The following is a 24,069-nucleotide window of genomic DNA, read 5'->3' on the forward strand; positions in this document are numbered from 1 at the left end:
CTCACAACTGCATGTGTTGGATGACTCTAAATATACTTTTTAATGATTGCTTTAAAAAGCCATAATGTCGTACTTGGGAGTGGCATCTAGGATGCTCAAAATGTTCTGTTTCTTGGCTCAAGTGATGTTCCATGAACATTTCACTTTATGACAATACATCGAGCTTACCACTTGAATTTTGCCCTTTCTGCATAATGTTATACTTGAGTAGAAAGTTAACAGTTTAAAGCATGATTTTATAATGCAGTATGTCAAGTCATTCTATGAATCTACTCTTGTAGGATGCATGCCAAAAACCAACTGCCTAAGTGTGATGCAAATAGGACTTATGACTTGGATAAAGTTTCCAATGACCACATCATTTGTGGATTTAAACTGTGCTGTGTTCTTCTTCAAACCCTTCACTTTGATTGAGGAGAAGTCTTCTATTCTGGGGAAATGTGTAAGACAACTAAAAAAAGTGACTCTAATGATGAAGAAGTCATTGCTTTTGAGGAATATGTTAAGTCTATGAAAGTTAATATCTTAAGAGTATGGGGAAGGGCTAGAGAGATGGCTCAGTGGTTAAGAGCCTGGCTGCTCTTCCAGAGGCCCTGAGTTCAATTCCCAGCAACCACATGGTGTCTCACAACCATTTATAATGGGTTCTGATGCCACACACATATAAAATTAATAGACATTTTAAAAAAGAGTATGGAGAAAAGGATTTACAAGTTAATATTATTTTATTTGATTATGAATTTAAATGTATATATTTAAGTCTGTTAGATAATAAGTGTAGAATTTTTCTTCATCCTTCATCTCTACAGGAATTGGGTTTGTTCTCTTTTTAGACTTTTACTTTTATTAGTTTAAATTACATGTAACTGAGTACTTGGACATGAGTGCAGGTGCCTGAGAAGGTCAGAGGCATTGCATGTCCCTGTAGCTGGAATTAAGTGGTTGTGAGTCACTTGAATTGGGTGCTAGGAACGGAACTCTGCAAAAGCAATATATGTTCTTAACTTCTGAGCTAGATCTCCAGTCTCTAGAACTTTGGGGGGGGGTGGTGTTGGCTACAGGGAAGGAGAGAGACCTATAGGGCAGGGGAGGTAGATGACAGGAATTTTAGGGAGCAAGATTAGTTTTTCAAATTGGAAACTCTACATCTATTTATTTCTTTGCTTTTGTTTGTGAAGGCACACATCAATAATCCCAGCTCTGGGATGGTGGTCAGGAAGATTGCCATTACTTTAAGGCTAGCCTGGGCTATATTACATTTTGTAAGAAGAAGAGGGGAGAAGGAGGAAGAGGAGGAGGAGGAGGAGGAAGAGAGAGGAAAAGGAGAAATGAACAAAGAGAAGTAAGAGGAAGAAGAGGACATGGAGGAGGTGGGGGGGGGGAGAGGATGGAAAGAAGAAAAGGAAGAAAGGAATTTTCATGTTGGCCAAAACTTTTGCATGAGAAAATGTGGGGTAACCTTTGGTGTGAGTTTCCTAATATGGTGAATGTGGCAGAAGGTAAGAGAACAGTAAAGTTGCTCAAAGGAAGTATGTATATTACAAATGGGAAAGGGTCCTCCTTGTACAGATAGATCCCAAGATTCTGTACCATTTAAAGACTGAGAAGAGGGGCTGGCTCAGTGTTACCATTTAAAGACTGAGAAGAGGGGCTGGCTCAGTGTTACCATTTAAAGACTGAGAAGAGGGGCTGGCTCGGTGGTTAAGAGCCCTTGCTGCTCTTCTAGAGGACCAGCGTTCAGTTCGCAGCATCCCCATTGGGTGGCTCACAGGAGCCTATAGCCATAGCTTCAGTGATCTGACAACATCTCCTGGCCTCTACTGATATATTGTGTTTTAGATATGGTGGATTTAAGATGCATGTGAAGTATTTAATGGAAGATGCCTAAAAGATGGTTATGTATAAACTTTCTACTCCAGTAAGGAGCTGAGCAGATGGTACATAGTGTACAGCCACCAGGATGTAGGTGGAAAGTGGAGCAATAAGAGCTAAATTGCTCACTTAGAGTGAGCAGTAGTTAGAGTATCCAGCCACCTTTAAGGGGTGTGTTAACAAAGGAAGAGTTGTGGAGGAGATTGAGGAGAGCTACAGAGTGGACCTCATTAAGAGAGCACTGTCCAGCGTAATTTCCTAGGAGCACAGGAAAGAAACATCTACTAGAATGAGCATTGTCAACAGAATAAAAATACCACAGTAAGTGCATCTTCCAGCTCTCCCGTAGAGGAGTGTGGGACAGCTGATGACCTAGGTGACTAAAGGAGAGGATGTAAAGGTGACAAGGTACTGTAATGTAAGGATGGAATGGAGATAAAACAATAATGACTGTGCATGAGAGTGTAGAGTTAGTTGTGTACAGGATGCATATGCTTCTAATCCTAGAACTCAGGAAGGAGACTGAGGCAGAAGGGTCATTAGTATGCGGTTAGCCTGCCTGAGGATCTGTCTAAAATAGCTAAGGTTTTGGGATGCAGCGTGTAGCTTAGTGGTCCAGTGTTGACTTGTATGTCTAAGTCTTTATATTTGACCTTCAACGATCTCCTCTCTGTACCCCCTTCTCTCTTGCAAATAGCTAATTGCATGTTCAAAGAACGCAATTTGCAAGAGCTTAGGAAATAAGGTAACTAAACCTCACTTCCAGAGCCCAAACATGAAATGTTACTGAGACTCTGTGTCTAGTTCATGCTTTTCATGGCTTTGTGTTTTACTTACTGGCTTCATTTCCCCCTCCTAATTTTCTTTTATACAACCTTTTTATTCTGGAATAATGTTAGACTTACAGAAAACTTGCAAGCATAGTCCTGGGAGTTTCTGTATACTCTTCACCCAGCTTCCTCTAATTAACATTGGCTAACATTGGTACATCGTCATTAACTGAACACCAGACTTTGTTCTGATTTCACCAGTTTTTCCACTAATGACTTTTTTCTATCCCAGGATTCAATTTAGAATACCACATTGCGTATAGTCATCATGTTCAGTTTCCTCTGGTCTATGACTCTCTCTCTCTCTCTCTCTCTTTCTCTCCTTGATGGTTCCATAGCACAGCTCTGACATTTTTGTAGAATTTTCCTAAACTTAAAGGATTTTCGTAGGAATAGACTATGGTGAGTGAATACCACAGAGACAAAGGTCTTACTCCATCCTACCAGTGAGTACGTGATACCAACATAGTGTCTCTACTGATCACTTGGTCACTGGGATAAAGTAGTAGTCGCCATATCCCAGGAAAGGAGTGACTGTGGAATTATAGTCAAAGAGTCACATGATAACAAGGAAGGCTTGTTTTTTGTTGAAGAGAAATGTTCCTGACTTTAAAGCTAAAGGAGATCATGGGGGAAGGTGCAGATGAGTGCACAAATGAAGGTACAAGGCACAAGGTGGGGGCGGGGCAGGAATTTGAGGCCATTGGATTTAATCTGTCATCCTTACTGAGAAGAGTTTGGATTTTGTGGGAAATGTGGAATGAGGGAGACAATATGTTCTAAATTTCAAAGAAAGTTTTGAAGGAACAAGACAATTTAATTTTTAAAATGATTTTCTATTTTTATTTTATGTCCATCAGTGTTTCTCCTGTGTGTGTGTGTGTGTGTCTGTGTAAGGGTGCTGGAGCTGGAGTTCCAGATTGTGAGTTTCCAAGTGGGTGCTGGGAATCGAACCCTGGTCCTCTGGGGGAACAACATTGCTCTCAACAGTTAAACCATCTCTCCAGTCCCAAGACTTTATTTATTTATTTATTTATTTATTTATTTATTTATTTATTTTAAAGAAGAATGACTTGTGGCCTTTCAGAGCTAAAGGACTAGGGAGTTGATGTTGGCAAGAGAAGATTACATGTCACTCACCTGAAGTCTCTGCTGAGGAAGATGGAGGGTCATTTCATGCCCTCGCCAGGAATGGGAGAGGCGTGTGTAGTAAGATGGCAGACTCACAAAGGTTGAGGATGAGGATGGAGAAATAGTTGGCTTTACTTGGGCTTGGAGGATAGATCCTTCCTTCTCATCCTAAGAGGTGTGAAGGAGGGTGCAAAAATGGTGGACTTGAGCAACAATATAGTCCCTTTGCCATGAAGTGGAAGGAAGTTGGTGGTGGGGCTACAAAATGGACTGGTAAGACTTTGCCGCCATGAAATGGAGGTTTCAGAGCAGGCAGTGAGTCCACGGTGGGAAGAGCAAACTGTTGGGAAAACAGTTGAGGGAAAAGGAGAATAAGTGCAGATGACCAAAGAGGAAAGGAAGGATGACAGGAAGGCCTGCCTTGTGCACACGTTTCCAGAGTGACAGCGCTGCAGGCGATTCTCATGGCCTCCTCCACACATTTGTCATTTCTTAAGGAGAAGGGGCACTAGGTAACATCAGGCTTAGAATTTGTCCGCTCTGTGCCTTCATCCCCACTCAGACCATTTCCGAAGGAGTCACGAGTCATCGGAGAGTCTCAGTGAAGCCTGGGCCCGGAGGAAGTGAGCAGTATTGGAAAATAGCCCAACCCCAGCACTGCTTAAGTTGAAGTCTTTCAAGAGCAAGAATGTTTTCCAGGCTTTGAAGGCATTCAGCTCCCTGTAGAGACTCTAGGGACAAAGAAAGGAAGCTCCCGGTTCTCTCCCACAGAGCCAAAGCCAGAGAAAGCAGGACATGGAATCTAGAACACAGGTGGGGAGCTTAAATGTGGAGAAGAGAGAGACTTCGGTCCTCTGGGATGGGAAGTAAGGATAGCCAGTTGTGTGAATGTTAGTTCACGGAGCGGCCAATTTGTTAGAAATGACCAATTCTGTCAATTTACCAAAATTTTATTTCTCTTAATTATGTGTAAAATTTACAACAATTTGCAAGGTGGGGTTCATTTAAGCAAATTTTGAAGACTTCTACTCAGTATCAGTGTTGTTTGAAGTTTAATTCAATTCAATTCAATCTATTTAGTTTTTAATTTATTTGCAGCTGTTTTACTGAAGTCATTTTGCCACAGCAGGCCAAGTTTCAGTGTATTCTAAGTTTTTCCTTACTTTGAAATTATAACTTTTGGGAATGGGATTTTCTTGTGTATTTTACTCCACAATTGTGCAATGACTCAAGTGTACAGGATTTTATAAACAGCTGGGGAGAGCATTCTTTCAAAATATTTTCAACATAATAATTTGTTTTTTTTTCTTTATTACTTTGTGTGTGTGTGTGTGTGTGTGTGTGTTTGTGTGTGGTATATAAAAGTTTTTTTTTTTTTGAGATAAGGTCTTGCTTGTTATGCAGCTTAGGTCAGAATTGAACCTTGTGATTCTTTATATATAGAATATATAAAATAAAAGGCTGGAGAGATGGTTCAGCAATTAAGAGAACTTGCTGCTCTTCCAGAGGACCAGGGTCCAACTCCTAGCACCTATATGGTTTCTAATTCCAGTTCCTCTTCTGTGGATACTGCATGCACATGCTGCAGAGCCATACATTCAGGCAGTACATAATGCACATAAAAATAAATAAATCAGTGGTTAAGAGCACTGACATTTCTTCCAAAGGTCCTGAGTTCAAATCCCAGCAACCACATGGTGGCTCACAACAATCCATAATGAGATCCAATGCCCTCTTTTGGTGTGTCTGAAGATAGTTACAGTGTACTTAGATATAATAATAAATAAATCTTTAAAAATAAATAAATCTTAAAAAAAAAACAAGAAAAGTGTATGGCATCTGACAAACAACACCTGAAGTTATTTGCTGGCCTTCACACACAGGTTCACACCAAAGCAACTACATACACATGGGCATGTGCACACAGATATACACACAAACATTTTAATAGCCATGTAAACATGACCAGAAAACTTACCTTATTCTATTTCTGTGGGCTGGTCCTTAAGCAGTTACTAGAGAAAGGGATAAAATTAGTGATCTAAATTCTGATATAGACTCATTAGTGTAACTGTTCTAAGATATCGTAATAGCTGTTGATTCTGTTATATCCATCTTTTGTGTGGGTGTTGGGAGTTTGAACTCAGGTCTTCATGCCTACTCCACAAGCATTTTACCAACTGAGTCATCTCTGCAGCCCAGATTTTACTTTTGCTGCTTAGCTGTCTACACTTTTTATTTGCTCCTTTAGCAGACAACCATAGCCATTTAAAACCCTGAGTCTGATAATTTAAAAAACTCTGTGTCATATCTATGCTTGGTTCTGTGTTGTTTTATAAGACCATTTAAAAAAAAACAAACTTTATCATGCCTTGTAATGTTTTGTTAAAACTGCCATGATGTACCCATAAGGAACCAAGGTCACCTTCAATGTGAGGCTTTTAATGCCTATTTGGGGAGAACTTAGGCCCAGCATACTGTTTCCAATGGCTGTTGTGATGAGATTACACTCTTTTTCTTGTTTGTGCCCTCTCTGTTGTTGGGGGTTTTCCTAGAGACTCTTTCTTAAATAGGGTCCAAGGATTGAAGTCCCTTTAAACCTAAATTCCTGCTATTATTCAGGGACCCTGATAATATGAAGAGGGCGTGTGAAGGACAAAGAAGCACCCTGGAGTCTGACAGTGATGTGTCAGTCTTTTAGTGAGCCTGTGTTCTGGGGCTGTGACTGATCCTGTCGAAGCTCAGCTCCATCCATACCCCTCACATCTTAGACAGACAGGAAAGCTAAAGAGAATTAAAAGTAGATATTTCTTTTCCTTCATGTTGGGTGGGATTCAGTGGAGCCCAAGTGGATCATGACAGAGAAAGCAAGTCCCCCTGAGGTCAGGGCCTTTGTGAAAGGAGAGGTCTGGGTGAATTTTAAAGTCATTGCTTTTCTCGTCCCCCTACTGGAAGCAGGAGAGATTGATTTTTCTTTTTCCTAGTTCGTAGTGAGATGCCGGTGGGGATCTCAGTTCTTCTCTTGTCAGCGATTGGTTTGTTAAGATACGTGCCTATCTAAACCCTTTGCCCATTGAGTTGTAAGGATTATTTATATTTCTTGTTGTTGACACAGACACCTTCAACTTAGGATTCTCCACCCCCAAGTGCTAGAACTACAGATGTACGTGCCCAATTTTTGCACTGCTAGAAGACTGAACACAGGACTTTCTGCTTGCCAGTATGTTACCTACCAACTGGGCTAAATCTCAAATCCATTAGTTTAAAAAAGATATTATCTACACAGATTTCTCATCAGCTATGATTTGCAAGTAATTCCATCTCAGTGTCTTACCCTTTCGTCTCTTGGTGGGGGTACATTTTATTTAAGCACAAACTGTTTATCTGATAAAGTTCACCTTACCTAATTTTTCTTCTGTTGCTTGCGCTTTTGAGGCCGTATCTAAGCTACTGTTGTCTAATTCAAGATTAAGATTTACATTTGTGATTTTTACTCCCAGGACTTTTAATAAGCTTAAAAGGCATTTTGTAGCTGTTTGTTTTGTTTATATTCGTTGACAATTTCATACCTGTCTATAATGATCTTTAACCATTACCTTCTTCATTTTTTCTCCCCTTTTTTCTTCCACAATATTCTTCTTTCCCAAAGTCCCCTTCCTATTTTCATGTCTTCTTTTTGGTGTGATCCACTGACTTTAATTAGAGTTGCTTAAATGAGCATGGGTGGGAAGCTATTCACCAGAGCATAGGTGACTTACCAGTGGTTACAATAACACCTTCTCCACTTGCAACCATTAACTACCATTAGACCCTTAGTGTGGGATGGGACCTAATGGGTTCCTCCCCCATCCACATGCAATGTTGATGGGCCTAAATCTTGTGCAGGTCAGGTACCCAGCTGCAATATGTTCACCATATGTGTAAAAGACTATTAATTTGTTGTTCCTCATTTGCTGTCCCTCCCATTGCTTCTGTTTCTTCCTCCTTGATGTACCCTGAGCTTCACAAGGAAGTGATATAGATGGCACATTAAAAGTAACTTCAGCCAGGTGTGGTGGAGCACGCCTTTAATCCCAGCACTCGGGAGGCAGAGGCAGGTGGATTTCTGAGTTCGAGGCCAGCCTGGTCTACAAAGTGAGCTCCAGGACAGCCAGGGCTACACAGAGAAACCCTGTCTCAAAAGACCAAAAAAAAAAAAAAAAAAAAAAAAAGTAACTTCAACTCCTACATTTAGACCAGTAATCTATTTGAGCTAATGTTTATATATGATGTCAGGTAAGGGTCTGCGATGGTTTGGATGAGTGTCTCCCAAAGACACACACAGAAAGGCTTTGTTCCTATGACAGGGGATTGGGAGGTGCTGAGGATCATTGATATGTCAGGGCCTACTGAGAAGTCCTTAGTTCACTGGGATTATAGTCTCAAGGGGGATCGGGGAACTCCATTGTGTTAGTTAGGCTTTTGTCAGCTTGACTTAAGCAAGGGTCCTCTGAGACAAGGGAACATCAACTGAGAAAATGCCTCCATCAGATTGGTATGTAGACAAGTCTGTGGGGCTTTTTCCTCAGTTATTGGCTGATGTGGGCAGGCCCAGCCCACTGTAGGTGTCCAACCCTGAGCTGGTGGTCCTGAATTGTTTAAGAAAGCAGAAAGAGCTTGTCATGTAGAGAAAGCCAGTAAGCATCACTCCTCCATGGTTTCTGCTCCAGTTCCTGCTGCCAGGTTTCTGCCCTAACCTCCTTTCTTGAGGGACTGTGAATTGAAACCTGAAACAAACTTCCCCATGTTGCTTTTGGTCATAGTCCCTATCACAGCAATAGAAAGCAAATGAACACGTCGCTCCTCCCTTCTCTCTCTGTTCTTGTTGGAGAAATATTTTGCTCCAACCCATGCTTCCTCCTATTGCCTTCCATACCATGAGTTGATACAATCAGGAGTAGCCTTTACCAAGCTTGAATTATGCAGTTTGAACTTTAAATCTACAAAACAGTGAGGTAAAGAAAGAATTTCCTTCTATAAAATTGTCTCAGGTATGTGACTGCAGTAATGTGAAATTCACTAAGGGAAAATCTAGCTTTATTCTTTTTGCATGTGATTATCTAGGCACCCAGGGCCATTTGTTGACAAAGCCACTTTTAAAATTTTTCTTGTATATTTGTCAAAAATTAATTGGTGGGCCAGGTGTGGTGACATGTGCCTTTACTCTCAGTACTGGAGACAGGTGAATCTGAGTGATTTCAAGGTAAGCCTAGTTTAGTCATCTAGTGAGCTACATTCCCTGTCTGCTCCCCTCCCCCAATTGATAGTAACTGTAAGACTGTTTTTCTAGTCTATCAATATGCATGTTTCTTTATGGTAGTATTGCATAGTCTTTATTGCTCCTGGGAAGTTTTTAAATTGGCAAGTACGAGTCTTCCAACTTCATTCTTCTTTTTAAGGAGTATTTTGTTTATTTCAAGTCCCTTGACTTTCCATCTGACTTGCATTTTGTGTGCTCAAGCATGCATCTGTGCTTTTGATAGGAAGACTCCAAAAGCTATAAGCTGGTTCGAAGGATACTGATGCCTTAATCACGCTAAGTCTGTTAATCCATAGCATGTGATGGCTTTCCATTTATTTAGTCCTCTTAAAATTTCTCTCAAAAAATGCTTTGTAGTTTTTTGTGTGTAAGTTTTGTCCTTTTTTGTTAAATTTCCTCATTAGTTAGTTCATCAATGCTATTGCAAGTAGAATTGTTTCATTTCCTTTTTGGGTTATTTCTGTATAGAAATAAAATATTTTTATGTAGAGATAAGTTTAAATACCTATACAATATTCTATAATCTTGATGTTTTTGTGTGTGTGTATGTATGTACTTCTTGGAATTTTTAAAATATACATGACCATGTCAAGGGTATCTAGAGATAATTTACCTCTTCATTAAAAATTTATTATTTTGTGTGTGTGTGTATGTTTTGCCTATATGTACATATGTGTACCACATGCATGCCTGGTGCCTGCAAGGTCAGAAGAGGGTATTGGTTCCTCTGGGACTGGAGTCACTGTGAGCTCTATATGAGTGCTGGTCTTCTGCAAGTAGAGACAGTGCTCTTACTCACTGGGCTAAGTCTGCAATCTTCATCTTTATTTTAGATGTTTTCCATTTATTTTTCTTGCCTAACTGCCCTAATGGAACCTCTAGTCTAGTACAATATTAAATAGAAGTGCAATGATGTGCACTCTTGTTTTATCCTAGATTTTAGTGAATAGTGTCCTGTCTCTCGACATTAAGTATGACATTAGGGGTAGCTTTTATTTCAAACAGATTTCTTTATAAATATTTTCATTAATTATTTGTCAATTACATGCAACACATCCTCCCTCCTCCCTTTCCTTCCAGAGCCCCACTTTCCCTCCCCACACTCTCCTTCTGATTATTTAGTACAGTTTTTAGTGTCCTTAGAATCCTGGCTGTGGGGTCATACACTGATTGTGGTTGACCGACTAGGGACCACACAGGCTGACGGGAAGGGAAGTATCAACTGCCCATAGCCCCAGAGATGAGTGAGGTCCTTCCCCCATGCTGGAATATCAATTGGCTTGATCTGTGCAGGCAACACAGCTGCTGTGAGTTTATGAGTGCTGGGTTCCTGTCATACCCAGAAGACACTGCTTAGCCCCTCTGACCTCTGGCTCCTAACAATCTTTCTATCTCCTCTTCCATGGTGGTCCCTGAGCCTTGGGCAGGGTGTGATATAGACACACATGACTCTTGTTTTATTTGAGACATGATTTATCTGTGAAGCCCTAGCTGTCCTGGAACTCAACTATGTAGACTAGGCTGGCCGCAAATTCACAGAGATCTGCCTGCCTCTGCCTCCTGAGTGCTGGGATAAAATGTATGTGTTGCCACCACCCAGCATTAAACATGCCTCTTGATAGTTAGAAAATTTACCTTTATTTCCAGTTTGAAAAACTGTCAGAGTTTGTAAATTTCTTTTTGTCTGTATGTTACGGTCTCATTCTTTATTCTTTTGATATGGTAAAAAACATATTAATTGATTTTAAGATAGCAAATCGACCTTGCATTCCTAGCAAATGTCCCATCTGATATAGTATAATTCTTTCTATAGCTGTAGGATTTGCTAGCATTTTGATGAATATGAAAATCCTAAGATTTTTTTCCTGGTTGTCTTAGATGCCTTTGTGAAGTTTTAGTGTCAGCAACATTTGCCTCATACAACAAGCTTGCTCACTTTAGGTAGGTATTTTTAATTCACAGATATATTTATAAGCTCAACTAAAGGGTACTTCTATTTATTTCAGGCATCTGAGTCCCAAGTGCCTGAACTATGCAACACATACAGAATGGCAGCAGCATTTGAGTTACATCCACATAACAAGTCTAGTAAAGAGACTTTTGAAGATTAAAACTAAATTAAGGTGAACTGAAACTACTTGAGAGGCTTAAAAAAAGACAACCTAAAAACTATTAAACTGCTCTCTGCCAGTTTTAGCACATCGGAACTTGGTTTCAAAAGCAAATTTTAGAAAGTTGAAAAAAACCCCAGTTTTTAATCAATGCACAAAAATCAGCTGTTAATGCTTAAATTTATTATTTGCTTTAGTAACTCTGTTTCTCGGCTTTTCTTATATTTTAATTTTTACATATATTATATGAAGTAAGCAACTAGACCTATGTTTATTACATGGTAGAGAATAGGAAAGCAACATAGAAGAATGGACACTTAAGGCTAATTAAGCTTTCTAAAACAAATGCAGTTCTCTAACCTAATTGTTATCATGTATATTGTGTGTACATATGCCTTATATATATAGAGAGAGACAAAAGTTGATAGTTTTACCAAATTATCAATGGGAGTCTCCATTATTTAACAGCGAATGTCTAAATTTCTAAGTTCAATGGCCAAAGACATTTATTAAACCAGTGTTTTAAATTCTGGCCAATTTTAGTTCTAAGAATGCAAAAACGAGCTGGTGTCTGCACCCAAAACTCATGTTGTATTGGATGGCACACACAGTTGATACTTTCATACTCTTTTCCAGATCCTGAGACCCCACCCAGCACACAAGCTTTCTTTTGAGCAACTTAACGGGGCTCTCCTTTCCTTCTGTATAGCATTGTTATTTTGGCTCTATCCAAGATCGCCTTTCCCCCTTTCTCTCTGTTTTCAGGCTGCAGAATCTCACTTAGCTAAATCCCATTTATTTCCATTTCATGTGCACAGTTCTTTAAGTTGCTAGTTCATGTGTACCCTCTGAGCTCCAGGAGCTCAGTCAGCGAGTGCATCCCTCAACAGGAATATGCCTACAACAGTTTATCATAATCTCCAATATGCTTCTACTCTAGTAGTCCTTGTTTGTGAACCGAAACTTCTCGTCAGCTGCCTAAGCAGAAACCAGTGCCATACTTGACTTAACTGGCTGGGTGAGGAGGACCTTGGAAAAATAGGGGGAGGGGAAATCACAACTAGAATATATTGAGTAAAAAATATTTTCAATAAAGGGTGTAAAAATAATCTAACCAGCAAAAAACAAAGCAACAAAGGGTTTTCTCCACTTCATGCAACTGCACACAATGTCTGCCTTTTCTTTACTTGTCTGGTCTTCCACTTCCCTCCTGCCTCTGACCTAGCCTAGTTCCAACAACTTCTTTTGGATTCCTCAATTAGTCTATTTGATATTTTGCTTCTTGTCTTGCCCCTTAAAGCCATCTTCCAGTCTGTTGCAAGAATAATCTTTCTGAAACGTAAGTCTGATCCTTTTTCTCTCCATTTAAAAATCCTTTAGAGGCTTCCTCTAGTTTTCAGGATACGATCCAAGCACTTTATCATGTCCTACAGGGTCCTTTGTAACCAGATCTTGCCTGGCTTTCCTGCTTCATTTCCTGCACTTTTCCCCAAAGTATGAAATCCCAGCTGTACCAAATTACTTATTTGGAATTTCCAAACCATTCTATGCTGTTTCATAATTCAGTGCCTTTATACCTGCAGATCTTGTTGCCTCGAATTTTGATGTCTCTTCCCCGATTTTGGTTTGTTGTTGTTTTGTGACAGTTTCACTGTATATCCTTAGCTGGCCTGGAACTTGCCTGCCCCTGTCTCCCTGAGTGATGGGATTAAAGGTATGTGCCACCATGCCTACCTCTTCCCCATTTTAAAAAAAGATTTATTTATTTTACATAAGTACACTGTGGCTTTCTTCAGACACACCAGGAGGCATCAGATTCTATGTGGTTGCTGGGAATTGAACTCAGGACCTCTAGAAGAGCAGTCAGTGCTCTTAACCACTGAGCCATCATCTCTCCAGCCTCCTCATTTCCCCATTCTTAATGACTACCTACTCACTGAGAGCCAGCACTTGCATTATTTCTTCTGCATTCGACCTTAACCTCTTTCTTTCTTGATTCTTCAGTGTGCTTCATGTGCAGCCACTCTGATATAACTGTGCAGCTATGTCGTCCTTATTTACAATGCATCTTCTCAGTGAGCTGTTGGACCTTTGAATATTTATCTCTGTATTCTCTATCATGGCAATGTTTTGAAGGATTATGTTTGAAAATGTATTTGACAATTTCTGAGTGTCTCCTATGTAAACAGATGTGTGTTAGGCACTGTGAAGAATCTTTAAGGTTCCTTTTTGTGTCTTAATTTCTCAGTCTCCTCCATAGGTTCTGTATCCTGTCTGTCCTCCTAGTGTCTGACCTCAGCCTCTTTTCCTTCTGCATGTGTACTCTGAGTCACTCCATCCATTTCCTTAGCTTTAATTGCTGACAACTCCCAAATCTGTTCTCCCAGAAAAGACCTCATTCTCAAGCTCCAGATGGTCCCAGGCATCTCAAACTCAGCATGTACAAAATTGAACTCTTTCATTCTTTATGGGCTAGGAGAGGAAAATTGTAGAAAAGTTTTGGAAACCATTGTGAGGGAAAATTGTTAGAAATTAAGCCAGGACGATGTCATTAAGCTTTCAGTACCATCACAGGAAGTAGCTTTGTATTTTCAGATTGAAACGAAACGGGTAAAATTCCTTTAATGCTGGGTTCTCATACTGGGGGAACAGTGGATTACCAAGACATATGTGGAGCTACGGAATAAACAGAACTTATCTTCTTAAAACATTAGTTTTGATAGAGGATTTGTGTGTGTATAATATATAACATATAACTTATAAGAACTAAAATACTATTTTTATATTAAACAGGCACTTTGTGGAGAAGAATGCAAAATCTTGGGGAAGTTTAAACTCCTTTCCTTAAAAATGTAAGCACACAGATCACTTTTAAGATTAAAGCATCTCAGACTTAACTACTGGGTTTATGCTGAAAAGTCAGAGGACATCTGCACCATGCCCATGCATCTAAGAGCATACAGAAAGGAGCCTTCAGGGTACAGACATTATCCAGGGTGAACAATGGGGAGTCAGCTTTGCAGGAAGTTCTTTTTTCAGATGAAGTAGGAGGAAACAGGGGAAGGGAGGAGTTCATAGGCAAAAAATTGTTACATCCAGGCTGAAGAAGTCTGTAAAACACATTGATTGATTCAATAGACAGTTGATGCCAACTTTGTCTCATGTTCTTTATTGGGTGGTGGGAGAAATGAATTAGATGTGTTTTCTCGAGGAACTCACTATTTAGTGAAGGGTTTTAAAAGTAGAGTTATTCAGTCACTATAATAAAAGATGTACAGTGTGAAACTGGCCCACTGGTAAAGAAAGTAAAGGAAATGCTTCCATTTGTGGAACTATCAGGGCTGGAGCTGTGGTTCAGTTCTAGAGTATTTGCCTAGTATGTGCTAGAGCCTGGGCCCAATCCACAGCCTAAAAGACATAGGAATAAATATAACTAAGAATGTAAAAGATTTGTACCCAGCTGGGCAGTGGTGGGACACGCTTTTAATTCTAGTGTGTTGGAGCAGAAACAGGTGGATCTCTGTGAGTTTGAGGCCAGACTGGTTAACAGAGCAAGCTTCAGGACAAGGCATCCAAGGCTACAGAGAACTCAAAAAACAACACAAAACAAGACAAAATGCCAAAAAAACCCTTGTGCTCAAAATTATTAGCACCGATAAAAGACATTGAAAATAACACTGATAAGTGGAACACTGCCTTGCTCTCAAGATTGGAAGAATGAAAATTATTAAAATGTTCACAGAACTCAAAGTAATCTATAGAGTTCATGCAATCCCTATAAAAATACCAATGACCTTTAAAAAAAAACAAAAATTAAAAAAAAAAAAACACCAAAGACAAAGTTTGTAAGTACAAAAAATTCCATATAGCCAAAATAATGTCATAAAGAAAAAGGCATCATCTTCCCCAACTGCAGGCTGTATCACAAACCTATAGTAAGCAAATGCGGCTGTGCGGCATAACAGACACAGGCCATGGCACAGGATAGAGCCCAGAAATAAACACAAGCACGCAGAGTCAACTGATTTTTGCCAAATGAGTATACACTGGAGGAAATCACTCCAAAAACTGTTGTTGAGAAACCATATATCCTCAAGCCAAGGGGGGAAAATCAGAACCCTTGTTTTATACCAGACTCAAAATTAACTTGATTTTCTCCATTCCCCTGCCCCGTTCTGGTTCTAGGAATTGAAACTGAGGCCTCATACTTTTCAGTCACATGCTCTATCCCTTAGCTAGATTCGGAACCCTACATAATTAGCACAAAATGTATTAAAGACAAATAGAAGTCCCAGACGGATGAGGGTCCTAGTTCTGGGAAGACCAGTATAACAGCTAGAAGAGAACACAGGGAGAAGCGTCTCCACTGACCCTAGTGATACATTCTGCATAGAACAGTAAAGAATAGAAAGTCAGTCAATGGGATGATATTGAACCAAGCGGGTTTTAAACATCAAACAAGCAATCTGAACGTGAAAAGGTAACCTGCAGGAGATAGAATATTTGCCGTCCATGTATCTGATAAAAGACTGAAATTTAAAATATATAAGGACCTTGTAAGACTTATAGAAACAAAGCTTGGCTGTCAGTGTCTAAGGGCTCCAGGAAATGGGGTGGCCTTGGCCTTAAGGGCTTGAGGAAGTGGCAACTTTCTTTCTAGCTGGTTGTGTGTTGTGCTGGGGACTGAACTCAGGACTTGATGAATGCTAAGCACACGTTACCACAGAGCTCCACCCCAGCCCTGGGGCCAAACTTTTTTGCTTTGTAGGATGAACAAGTCTCAGATCTAATATACAGTATGGGTGGTCTTCTATGTGGTTAAAAGATCAAATGAAGAGTCTGGGCCACTGTAATAACGCTGAGCTTCACTTGAGGAATTCAGTGACTTTTTCATAAAAGATGCATCATTTCTGGTTTTGCCAGTGTAGAAATATATAGGTATTTTCTGTCTGTGGCATTGGTTAGAAATATTCCAGGATGTTGGAATATGTAAAATGTGTGGGAAATTAATTAGACATATGTTTATACTCTTGACAATCACTATCAGCATTTAAGGCCCGGTAGAGGATTTTTTTTTTTTTTTTTTTTTGGTCTTGGATACTGAAATGCCTTAGCATTTCCACACAAAGCACAGTTGTTTCATAAACTTCGGCCAGGGTTGAATATGGCAGGCTTGAGATGTGGCTGGACCAGGCTGTCAATGTAATGTCTGGATTTTATCCAGCAAAGGCAATGCTTAGGCACTGAAAGGCTGAGTAAACCCAGTAAAAGCAGGTTGTAATTCATTCCTAGGTTGTAAAATCAACTTAGTGGATGGGGATCAGCATTGTGTGTGTGTATGTATGATTGTATGTTCCCGTGGGTGAGTGCACATGCATGTGGAGGCTAGAGGTCAGCCTCCTCAGGATTTTTTGAGATAGGATTTCTTCCTGAGCCTAGAATTTACCAGTTTGGCTAAGTTGGCTGGCCAGTGAGCTTCTAAGATCTGCATATCTCTACCCTGAATGCCCAGCACTGGGATAACAGGATATACCATCACACCTGGCTTCTGTTTTTGTTTGTTTAAATTTCTATCAGTAGTGTGTGCCACAGCATGTGTAGTCAGTTGTGGGGGTTATTTTTTTTCTACTATGTGGATTCTAGGAGTCAAGTTATCAGGCTTGGCACCATCTTTACGGAATGAACCATCTTCCTGGCCCCACACCTAGCTTTTTGTGTGGCTTGGGATGTCACTTCAGGACCTGATGCTCAAGAGGTGGGCATTTTATCGAGTCATTCCGCCGGTTCTGGAAGCAGCATTGTTAAAGGTAATGCAAATGTGAAGGAAAATGTCTTGTGAGGATATGCAATTTATATACATATTGACCGCCACATGTTCTGATGCAAAATGCTTTTTTATCTTTATCTGAATCCTAGTTAAAAAAAAATTTTTTTTGGGGGTGGGGGAAGGAACACTAATTTTAGTAGTACAAAGCTTGATGTTTTAGACTGCTTTTGGTAGCAATAAGAAGAAATGACAGTCTCAAATGGCAGTAATCTCTCTCAAACACACTTCATTACAACTTGGATTGCAGTTTGGAAGCACTTTAACTTGTTAGTTTTTAATCTATTTTCATTGTTGTCTTCAGTCTAATGCCCTATACCATAGGGAACTATAAAGCAATGTTGTATTTCAGTGTACTACATAAACACAGCAGGCATATCTTGTGTGACAAAGTTATGAGTTTAGGAATGGGGATGATCAGAAGAGCCACGTGAAAGTTTGTGTACAAGTTATGTAGGTCAAAGTGGAGCCTCTGGATGACAGGGACTGTGTGAACAAAGTGTAAAGGGACCTGTGCCAGAAAAACCACCCAAATAAGGTGTGTTCTATGCTTCTACAGCATGAGCTTGAGAGGCACCACGTAGTGGAGCATCAAGCAGATGCTTGATTAGTAGGCAGTGTAAGAAATCTGGACTTTGTCCCATAAAAAACTGGAAATCTATCAGGCAATTAAGATGACCACATTCCTATCATGACAACTTTGTGCCTGGGACATCCCACTAGGAACAATTGCATATTTGCTAATGGAGATAAAGCAGGACATGACTCCACTTAAGATACAGGGATACAGTTACTCGGTTTAAAAATGATAGGTAGGTATTGGGTTCATAGTGCTAAACTTTTAAGTAAGTGTGTTAGGTTTTTTGGGTGGGTGAGGGACATTAGTTTGTCAACCTTATTGTAAAGAATTGAAACCCTCCCCCCCAATCCTTACCATGAGTATGGCAATATGTACCTTCAATCTCAGCACAAGGGAGGCAGAGGCAGGAAGATCTCTAAGTTCAAGGCCAGCCTAGCCTACAGAGTGAGTTCCAGGACAGCCAAGACTACACAGAGGATCCATGTTTGTGTAGATCAAAATCTGGAACTCGATGTGGAGAACCACTCTTTCGAAGCGATGAGAAGGGCTTGGCTTGGTATTTAGGCAATGTCTACTCAAAGGCAGTTATTTACAAATACAGGCAGATTAACAAAGCCTTCAGTAGATGTCTTAGGATTTGTCAACTTTGGGGGGCCAGATTATTAGATATGTAGTGCCCTGTACAACTGTGAGCTCCTTGACTGCTGATGCTTCACTTTTAGCCAGGGTCAGATTTACTGCAAATATGCTTGAAGTATGCAATCTCTAGTATGTAAGGTGATGCTGGAGATTCGGATGCTTCTAATAGAAGGGGTAGAGATACAGCTCAGAAGGCACTTGCTACTAAGTCTGATGACCTGTCTTCCATACCTAGGAACCACAGGTTGGAAGAACTTGGGAAAGCTGTCCTCTGGCCTCTATCTGCATTCTGAGATGCATGTACCCTCCCTACTCAATAAAGAAGTATAAAACATTTAGGGAAATATTAAAGCTCCAAATGGTGGGTGTTCAAAAAAAAATCTGAGAGCCCTTTCATATTTTACCTGTTGCAAAGTCTTCCAAGATTTGGTTTTAAGGGAAGGGCTTTTCCTAGAACAAGTCATGACTCAGGCATCTAACTTGTAAATGCTCAAAAGATAGGAAAAGGGATAAAGATTTACAAAAAACATGTCAAGTTCTATGCAGAAGGAAGAGTGACAGCTCTGCCGGGACCAGGTGATTTAGTGTAAGCAGCTGTAGGGCAAAGAGTCTTAGAATAGTGTCACTGAAGCTAATGTCTTTCTGCTTCCACAGTGACCTTCTACCTTCAGGTGCTGCACTAATTGTTCAGGAGAACTTCTTTCCATGACTCCCTGGTCAAGTCTCTGAACATACAGAACAGCAGCCAGGATGGGTCATATCCCATATTTAGTGGATATAAATAAGCTCCATGCTTCTCACATACCCTGGCCATTCTGAAACAGGATTTCCTCTTTCTGGGTTCCCACAGAGGTCCACTTTTGGCAACAAAAGCTTCCAGGAAATTCCCAGCAGGCTTAACTTTCTAATGCATCACTCTCTATCAACCTTCCTCTTCACACCCTCTAAGAGGAAGGAACTTATCCGGAAGGCCAACATCCTGGCAGATGCCTACAGCCCTATCTATGATCAGGGTGGTGATACATCTATTTGAGTCCACATTCAAAACCCATTCAGACATTGAGTGAAACAAATGTGACCTTGCCTAGAAACAATTCTCAGTTTTAGGGGTACCATGTTATTTGAAGATTCCTGTACAGAGGCTCACACAGCTAGTTATCAGGAAGCAATCTCTTGGGACTGAATGCTTGCTCTCATAGTAGCCTGTCAAAATCCTGTTAAGAAGGGGGTTAGAAGCTCAGGCGGCTGCACCCTCCTTTGTGGATGGACAGACAGTGGTACAGCCATTGGTAAGACACACACATGCTCCTGTAAGCAGGACTAATGAAACTCGCCAGGACATAATCACACACATAAAAAGACATCAAGTGGAAGGGGGACTAGTTGAAATAGGCAGGACAATAGGGTGCATGCATGTGGTGGTAAGCATGGTCAAAAGACATTGGTAGATATGTATGAAGATGCCAAGGTGAAACCTAGTCTCATAGGATTCATAAAGATTCTCATGTATAACTTATAAAAGCAAAAAAGGAATTCCAACGGTGGGTCTCTATGCTGGACGTCAGCCAGTCACCATAGGAAGATGGTTTGGAATCAAGAGGTACAGGGCCCATCTAAATTAGTGTTGAGATAAGCAAACTGAGCCAGGAGGTAGTGCCCCATACCTTTAATCCTAGTACTGAGGAGGCAGAGGCAGGTGGATCGCTTAGTTCAAGGCCAACCTGGTCTACAAACAGAGTTCTAAGACAGTCAAAGAAACTGTCTCAGAAAAAACAAAACCAAAGCAAACTGGCACTGTGTGGTGGTGAACACTTGGGAACACAGGGACAGGAGGACTGCTGCATGGTGGATATAGTCTGGATTACACAGCAAGATCCCCTCCCCTCCAACAAACAAGCAAAACTAGACCTAGAATTTAGAACCTAAGTTGTGAATTTACTGTCTTAGGAGGCTGAGCATCTGGATGCCTCTTACTTTCCATAAATCCTAGGGAAGGACAAGAAAGTCAATATCTTATATTCATATTAAGACTTTTATCTTCTGTGCAAAGAGGATCGTGTGAGTCAGCAGGGAGGTCTGGGTCTCATTATGAGGGGGCTTTACAATGCTACTTCCAGGCCTCACACACTACACGAGCTCCAAGACCCACGAACACGGGCACCACACCTATGCACCACTCTCCAGCTCCAGTTAAGTCTTTGGTGTTTGAACTGTACAGGAGCTGTGGAGGCTTGCGTCCTGGTTATGGTGCAGGTCCTGCTGCAGTCCCAGGAGCAGCTGGTTTAGGAGAGTAAGGTTGCTGTCTCTGTGAGGCAGAGGCAGGGGAGGGAGGTAGTTCCCTTTATATTCTATCACCGCCATCTTGGCCCGATCTTGCTCCTTCCGATTCGGGATCTGTAGCATTCTTGTGTAGTTCCCATTCTGACCTTGGAACCGAGGCGCTAGCACTTTAAACAGCTTTGGGATCAAGTCCTTCTCCTAGATGGGGAGAGTTAATCAGAAAAAATAGTCACAACTGTAGAGGCATTTAACTATAGATTATTCCCAGAGGTAGGGTTCAAAACCATCTTCACAGGCTTTCCCACCACCCATTCAGGTACCAAGTTACACAGAAACACTTACAGGAAGTTATGCGGATGCTCATTTTACCCAAGTCAAATAAGAGAAATACGTGTCTAAGGTAGTTCGCAAGTCTGGTACATAAAAGAATGCCCTGCCTTCAATCTGCCAGGTACCCGGTTCTCTAAGGATTCCTTCCTCACTAGCAGGTAGGGAGCACTCACTGTGAGCCAGAAGTCAGCCATACGCATGGCTCGTTCGTTGGTGTCGCCCAGCTTTCCATAATCGATGAGCTGTGAGGACAAAACACATGGATGCAAGACGAGTCAAGAACCGAGGCGCCCACCTTACTCTTCTGTCTTACCTTCATCCAACCATCCCACCAGCTAAGCTAATTCTGGGCGCTCCTTCCTTCGGAGCCCCAACCAGCCTTCCATTTGCTGCGCAGGAGTGACGCGTTCAGCTGAGTGCCACACGGGAATTCGCTACCGTGGAAAGTTCTCCCAGCGTGGCCCTACTCCCCACACACGGCCAGAGCGGCGGTCTGAGGCTGGACCCGGCGGTGAATAGCTTGGCTCTCACCTTCTCCGCGTAGCCCCTCATCTCGTCCGCGCGTGCCCATGTCGCCTCGATGCGTTCGTGGCGAACTAGGCCCGTGAGCAAGTTCCGCAGCAGATGGATGCGGGACTCCGGACCCAGGCCCAGGCGGCGGTAGACGCGGCCGTGGGAGATAGCGGCAGCCAGCGACAACCTCATGCTCTCACCTCAGCCCCTCCTCTCGGGGGCCCGGAAAGGGAAACTCCGAGCTGTGTGTGCGCGCGCGGGGAGAGGGGGAGCAGAGGGGCGGAGGCACGTCTCAGAGGACGCATGCGCAGTAACTCGGCGCGTGGCTACCGCGTTTGCGCGTGCGCATCAGAGCCTGCCTAGCTGGCAGTCTGAGGGAGGGCGGCCCGACGTGTTGACGTTTCTGGAGCGACGAGCTGGGCGGGCCTCAAGGTCTGCGGTGCTCTGTGGCGAACTGGGATCTCGGCGCCCCCTGCCGGGTTTCTCTTGCACTGCGTCGGCTGGCTGGGGCGTTCTTGGAGGAGGCGCCTTCCGGGCGGAGCATGCCGGGAAAGTGAGTACCTGAGGAGAACTGCGTCAGAGGGGTGGGCCTGTGGTGGAATGTGGCGCTCTTGCCTGAGGAGTTGCAGTCCTGGCTGGTTTTGTGACGATGCCAGTTTAAACCCAGTCTTTATTAGTGATAGTGAGATAAATTATGTCCAGGAAAGCTGCAGGTATTATGTTCTTTTATTGACATAAATAAAAACCTAAGTTAGCACTAAAAGCTAAAGTAATGGACAAATACCTGACATTTAAAAAAAAAAAATTATTCTTTTCTCATACAATATACCCAGACTGCAGCCTCCTCTCCCATCACTCCTCCCAGCCCCCACTCTCCTTTCTCCCCTTTCTCCCCCTAGAAAAGAGCAGACCTCCTAGGGACATCAACCAAAGCACAATAAAACCAGGCACAAGGGGGTGGGGCAAAAAACAAACAAACAACAACAACAACCAACAAAAAAACAAAAACCAGGCACAAACCCTAACATCAAGTGTGGACAAGGAAACTCACTAGGAGGAAAAGAGTCCCAAGAGCAGGCAAAAAAGTCAGAGACATCCCATCTCCCACTATTAGGAGTCCTCCCAAAAAACCAAGCCAACAAACTATAACACATTTGCAGACAACCTAGGGCAGAACCTTGAGGGCTCCATGATTGCCCCTTCTTTGAGCTTCCATAAGCCCTGCTCAGTTGATTCTACAGGCTGTCCTCACCTGTGTTCGACCCCTCTGGCTCCCACAATTATTCTTCCTTGTCTTCTGCTGGGTTTCCCGAGCTCCAAGGGGCGGGACCTTATGTAGGCCTCCAACCCAGGTTCTTTCTCCTCTTAATGTTTGTCAGTGGGCCTCTACATCTCCCATCAGCTGCAAGAGGCAGCCTCTCTGATGACGACTGAGTTAGGCACCAATCTATGAATCTAGCAGAATATCACTAGGAACCATCTCATTGAATTTTTTTTATTTATTTTCGGCACTACAGTTTGGTTCTTCCCTAGGTCTCTGGGTGGATGAATACTTTTTCTTAAAAAAAAAGTTCTGTGTGTTTGTGTGTGTGTGTGTTCCCTTCCATTGCTCAGCATCCTTATGGCTCTTTGAAAACAGTTTTCTGGGAGGAATTGGGTGAAAATATAGTCTAGCTCTAGTATTTAACAAAATGATGATCATATTAGGGCTTATTTAAAATGAATTCATCACAGTTGGAGTTACTAGGACAGAACAAATAACACATTTCAAATGGAAAAGGAGTAATTTTTAAAATAGTTTCATTTTAGAAAAATAAGTTTATGATCATATACAATATGAAGAAGTTGAGGTGGCTCAGCGCTAAAGAGGGACCCAGAGTTTGATGGAATCAACCTAACCCTTCAGATGGTGTTTCACTCTGGAAATAGTGATGAGCAGTTTCCAACTTGGCTTACATTCTTCTTGGTGTTCTGTCCCCTCCCTGCTTCATTTCCTTGTATTCTTAGCGAGGTGAACTGCCTGTTGCTGAAATTATAAAGTCCTTCAAGGTCAGAGAGGAACTGATTCATGCATTTGGCCTTCTTTCCTCTTTCCTCTTGCCTCTGCCATCAAGCCCGCTGCACTCTGTTTTTTTTTTTTTTTTTTTCTTTTCTTTTCAAGCAGTTCTTGGCATCAGCAATAGTGTTTGGGTTTGGTGTCTGTAGATGGTATAGATCCCTAGGTGGGGTGGTTTTGTTCCCACATTTCTATGTATGTTCTTTTGGGTCTAGGTTACCTAACTCAGGATGATATTTTCTAGTTCCATCCATTTGCCTGAAAAATTCATGAAGTCATCATTTTAAATAGCTGGGTAGTATTCCATTGTATAAATGCACCACATTTTCTGTATCCATTCCTCTGTTGAGGGACATCTGGGTTGTTTCCAGCTTCTGGCTACTATAAGTAAGGCTACTATAAAGATAGTGGAGTATGTGTCCTTGTTATGTGTTGGAGCATCTTTTGGGTATGTGCCCAATAGTGGTGTAGCTGGGTCTTCAGGTAGAAATATTTCCAATATTCTGAGGAACAACCAGATTGATTTCCAGAGTGCCTGTATCAGCTTGCGATCCCACTAGCATTGGAGGAGTGTTCCTCTTGGATTGCAACCCAATAGGAAAAA

The 24,069-nt window shown here is 41.7% G+C and overlaps 1 protein-coding gene across 1 annotated transcript; it reads right to left on the bottom strand.

Annotated features, from left to right (window-relative positions):
• Positions 1-14,401: 14,401 nt before the first annotated feature.
• Positions 14,402-21,707, bottom strand: Mrpl17 (mitochondrial ribosomal protein L17). Its single transcript, NM_025301.2, has 3 exons — positions 21,428-21,707; positions 21,070-21,138; positions 14,402-20,764 (listed from the first exon to the last, which is right to left on the bottom strand). The coding sequence occupies exons 1-3, from the start codon at positions 21,599-21,601 to the stop codon at positions 20,477-20,479; spliced, it is 531 nt and encodes a 176-aa protein (NP_079577.1). The 5' UTR covers positions 21,602-21,707; the 3' UTR covers positions 14,402-20,476.
• Positions 21,708-24,069: the final 2,362 nt, after the last annotated feature.

The sequence above is a fragment of the Mus musculus genome, chromosome 7 (assembly GCF_000001635.26).
Source record: "Mus musculus strain C57BL/6J chromosome 7, GRCm38.p6 C57BL/6J".
Taxonomy (NCBI): domain Eukaryota; kingdom Metazoa; phylum Chordata; class Mammalia; order Rodentia; family Muridae; genus Mus; species Mus musculus.

Bases quoted from the DNA above. Each gene is read 5' to 3' on its own strand.
- Mrpl17 (NM_025301.2), bottom strand. From the start codon at position 21,601: ATGAGGTTGTCGCTGGCTGCCGCTATCTCCCACGGCCGCGTCTACCGC. The intron at 21,139-21,427 runs GTGAGAGCCAAG...TTGTCCTCACAG, and splicing joins TGAGGGGCTACGCGGAGAAG to CTCATCGATTATGGAAAGCT. The intron at 20,765-21,069 runs GTGAGTGCTCCC...CTCCCCATCTAG, and splicing joins TGGCTGACTTCTGGCTCACA to GAGAAGGACTTGATCCCAAA.